We start from the raw sequence: 4,662 nt of genomic DNA, 5'->3' as shown, positions 1-4,662 counted from the left end.
CCTGTCGTGTCTGTTTGTCTATAATGTCCCTCTTTGCGTATCGTAAATTAGAAACCAACGCACTCAGCCATTTACACTCCGTGACAGTACCCTTATTTATTGGCTTCATTAGATCGTAGTGTTGGCCGCAGTCGAAATTAATCTGAAACTGCTCTCCACTGATTTCAAGAACCAAACTCCATACACCCCTACACCCTAGCGGCATCATGGGGTGTACTCTTTTTACTTAACCCCTTTCTTGCACCCTTCTAACACCTTTTTCATATTTTAAAAGTGTAAAGAGGGTGTTTTAGCCGTGTCGGGCACCCTTTTAACACCCATCGTGCTCAGAGCGAGGGTGTTAGAAGGGTGTTCTGAGCGCCATGACACCTTTAAGGGTGTAACAAGTTTACTGTGTAAGGGTGTACATCTTATACAGGCGGTTTGTTTTAAATAAAGGATATCATTCGTATGTCGTCCTCTATGAAACATAATGGCTGATCGCACACCAATCAATAATTATTAAATTTTTTTTCGAAAGCAGACTCAGTATTTGTTACATATGAATTTGATTTATGGTTAAGATCCAAGACGCATTACTGTAAAAGTACGAAAATAGCCCAAGTTTTAGCTTAGATCCAGTTCGACATTTAAGACACCAAAGAAAACCAAAAGGCATCCCTCAAATATGGAAATATTAATCAATTCTGGCTATTTATTTGAAATTATATTATTTATTCAAGCTCGATAGAAAATGTTGGACTCATAAGAAAAACGAATCGAATAAATTTGTCATTTTTAAGCGAATGGAGGAACCTAGCATTCTTTAGAGACCATAGGTATACAACAATATGTTTATATGCATGGCTGCCCTTAAATTAATACCAATGCCTTTTCCTTTTTATAACACGTTAAAATTGATTTAAATTACTGCAGCTAAAGTCCCAAATCTTTAGCACAAATTTATTCGTTTTTTTAAACGCCAGATAGATATATATGTGGATAGACTAATTACTCTGGGTGTAAATTAGATTTTCATTTACCTTTTATTCCCGTAATCCCCTACTAGAACAAAAAGTAGGCCTAATTTAATTTAGTTACTTTTAAACTTCTTTTAATTTTGCGAGTCATGATTTGATAGCAGTGGGGCATTTCTAGCTTACATTTGTTTCTTTTCCGTTCTGCTTTTATTGCAAGAGAACGTTACGTAGCTGACGAACAAAGTGTAGTGCAGATATCAAGCTCAACGCTGTGACTTTCTAAAAAAAAACCTTTTGCTCGTGAGCCGTTTGATATAATTATTCATTGCTTGTTAACTCTAAATACAAAAGCAAACGCACACAGAAAACTTTGATTCAAATCATCATCGAAAACTTGGCGCGAATCAAATCGCGACTTAAATCATGATTTAACTTACAATTTAACTCATATTAATGTTCGTTCTCCGCCCTGCTGCTAACCTTCGTCCACCGGTTATCGCTCACGTTCCCTGTCTTCAACTCGATAATATTATCTCCAGACGGGTGACTCACGGCAGCATGCGGGATAGGGGGATATCGTTCGACAATGTTATCACCTTTTTATTGTCTGGTTCTCAGTATGAGGACGTAATGCACTTGAGGTAGTTTCACATATTTGAGCAACTAACTGTGATTGTCCCAAAAAAAACCGAAGCTGACGAGCTTTTAAGGATAAATAATGAAATAATTTATTTAATAATTAATTAGTTAGAGCGTTCATTGCCGGTCAGAAACTGCATTCTAGGCCCAGTCATCGTGTAGGAGTTACCCATATATTTTTCGACGACGATCTCTTAATGCTGTGTCATCGCTTTAATTATGATATCTCTGCATTGAAAGCTGAACTAAATCCCCTTCTTTTGAAACACCGAAAAATACATCAACGGACCTATATGCACAAATGTAATGCTACTAGTTTTGCTTCAGAATACAAATGCGTAGTGGACGCCGACTTTTGATACCCCCTCGCACAGGTCATCGGCTCAAAATTCGATCTGGGGCTATAATCAATTCATGTTTTCTGGGTCAAAGTTGGTTAATTTTTACTGTAATAATCTACCCGATCACATTGTTCGCATTCCCAAAGGTATAATTTATCACAGCACATTGTTCGCAATCCCGAGCACCTTGTTCGCAATTCCGACCGGCTATTACCGCCCTCCACAACATTGATCATCACGTTCGTGCGCATTAAATGTAACCTAGCATTAATTTGATATTGCTTCACTTTACTGTTGAATTTTAACCATCCCCCACCCCCTTTTATTATGTCAAATAAACTAAATTAAATTAAACATGTTGGAAGCCAAAAGAGACCGCGCCCTGCTACAAAAATTTCCAAAAGCGGTTGCTTTATGTTGCTTTAATCCACTCTCAGCGGTCAGCAAAACCTTAGAGATATCTACTTGTCAAAAGGAATGTCTGAGAGCAACGTTTTTCTTCCTACATCCTACTCTTTTAAGAGTATAGTTTCAGAAGAAATCTTAAAAGTAGGGATCAAATCGAGACAACAACACAACGTCGTCTCAAATTTTGAAACGCTGTTGTTTTGTCCCAATTTTCGCCACCATAGCTTAAGGTTTTTTTTTTTTTTTTGTCGTTGTTTTTGCCACTATGCTTGTTTATTAGCTCGCCTTCATAGTAACCCTTATTTCAATCTTCTTAAGACAACGATCACTAACAATGAGCTTCTGTCTGGTAGTGCGAGTTCTCACTCTGTTTTATTGCCTCGAGTTATAATGATGCTACACCAACACCAGCTTGCGCTTATCCTTCCCCTTTTATTGATTGATCAACCTTACGTGCGGGGACTGATTGATAAGTAACGAGACTGCTTCTCATTTCTTCCATACGAACAAGCGTATTACGTGCGAAGGATAAAATTTGACTAAATCTAAGCTTAAATAATGAGGTTGTGACCGGATAATCTGAGCTATAAAGCAATAGCTCGAAAGTATGTCGCTTATATTTCAGACCAGTCGTGTTTCTTGCGCAGCTTGGCTTGTTGATTTATTTTTGTATAAAAGGCACCTTCTTAGAATTGAACATAGGTCATCGATGGCGATTCTCACTTGTAACCAGAAGCAGATTTATACGTGATGGCAAACATTTGTGGTACATAAAAAAGCTGGACATGGTCCCAGTTAAGCAGTTAAACCATTTACCTAAACAAACACAAGTAAATGAACATTCTCACTGCCAGATGGGTTTTGTGATTAACACTAAGAAAAAAAATCGTTATGAATTCATTATTTTTTCTAACGAAAACACCAAAATAAAACAAAACATCATCAGTTAAAGAAAAAAAAAAGCTTTATTGGTGGAATACAGTGATTGCTTTTCTCTCGGGTCTAGTAAAACATCTAAACTTTAATTTGGCACATTAGGCACCCTGAGCTATTAATGGTTATGAGACGGTACACGTCTGGCTCCATTGAGAATGGCTTTAACGAAGACTTTTTGCGTGGCGTACTCGAACAAATGGATAAGCTGTGTGTAAAAGTCATGGCAGACCGCCGCGTTTTTGCCACAGTCTTTTGATTCCCCAAGGCTGATCTGTGCGCCGTCATATCGCGGAGAAAACTTCACACTTAACGTCTTCCAGCCTTTCAACAACATGGTGACGGGACCATTGACACCATAGAATAAGGCTGTCGCTGCGACCTCCGGTTTTGTCACACCCTGATAGGTCACATTCATGACACTATTGAACCGCAAATCGGTTGAAAGTTGGCAAACAATCTCGCGAGTGTTTGACTCGAGGGAGCGCGTCACATTGCAGTCGCCTTTGCGACGAAACTCTCCAAGTCCTTTGAGTTTGCTGCGAACAAAACGGACCGATATGTCTCTGTGATTGCCGTTAATGGGCTGGAAATTTTCCCTTAGGAGAGGGTCCAAGTGACTTTGCGTGCTTGTCTTCGCCGCAAGGAGAATCCAGTCTATGTACAAGTTGGCGCCTTGCGTGTCGTCCGTCAGAAAGCCTCCCACTGAGCCTGCTTTTGAAAAAAAAAAATTAAACGAGCATTTTTTGTCGCTTCTGTTTCCAGATGAATAAAACGATGGCGAACAAAGGCAAGTCTTAAGACCTGGAGATTATAACTCTGTTGTAATTAGTCTTAAGTCAAATAGTTCATTCAGATATTTAGGACCTTTTCACATTAAATATGTGAATGGAATTTTTTTTATTAAGCCAAATTAAGCGCGTTTGCCTTGTTTTTAGTATTTTTATGTCTGTTCACGTTTGAGTATAATCTAGAATTGGTCAAGGCAGAACTAGGAAACAAGATAGATTGAAAAGTCCAAACATACATAAAAAACTTAGTGTAGAGTTTTGTCTCAGGACAAAACTCTACGCAATATAATGCGGTAAGTATTATTACATTAAATTATAACGAGAATGCTAAAAAAACTGTCAATAAAATTACAGCAGGACGCTTAAGCTTCGCCTTTAAAGGGGCGCTGCAACAACTTTTTGACTGGTTTTTAATTTGCACCGAACCTGAGCGCACTGAACGTAGTAACTTAATCAGACATTTCTCAAATTTTGTTTTATTTTAAAAGTTATAGGTGAATTAATATTAAATACAAACGAAAAATAACCTTCATGACGTCGTTTGTCGTGGCTTGAGTGGCCGTGAACTAGGGGACGGGTAGTGAGCTCAGC

The 4,662-nt window shown here is 38.4% G+C and overlaps 1 protein-coding gene across 1 annotated transcript; it reads right to left on the bottom strand.

Moving 5' to 3' along the window:
* Window positions 1–3,398: 3,398 nt before the first annotated feature.
* Window positions 3,399–4,305, bottom strand: LOC8041706. The gene is made up of 2 exons (XM_042292830.1): window positions 4,281–4,305; window positions 3,399–3,991 (listed from the first exon to the last, which is right to left on the bottom strand). The coding sequence occupies exons 1-2, from the start codon at window positions 4,303–4,305 to the stop codon at window positions 3,399–3,401; spliced, it is 618 nt and encodes a 205-aa protein (XP_042148764.1).
* Between the last annotated feature and the right edge of the window lie 357 nt (window positions 4,306–4,662).

The sequence above is a fragment of the Ixodes scapularis genome, unplaced genomic scaffold (genome assembly GCF_016920785.2).
Source record: "Ixodes scapularis isolate PalLabHiFi unplaced genomic scaffold, ASM1692078v2 PGA_scaffold0__279_contigs__length_252992795, whole genome shotgun sequence".
In the NCBI taxonomy this organism is placed as follows: Eukaryota; Metazoa; Arthropoda; class Arachnida; order Ixodida; family Ixodidae; genus Ixodes; species Ixodes scapularis.
This window is presented reverse-complemented; position numbering and strand designations above follow the sequence as displayed.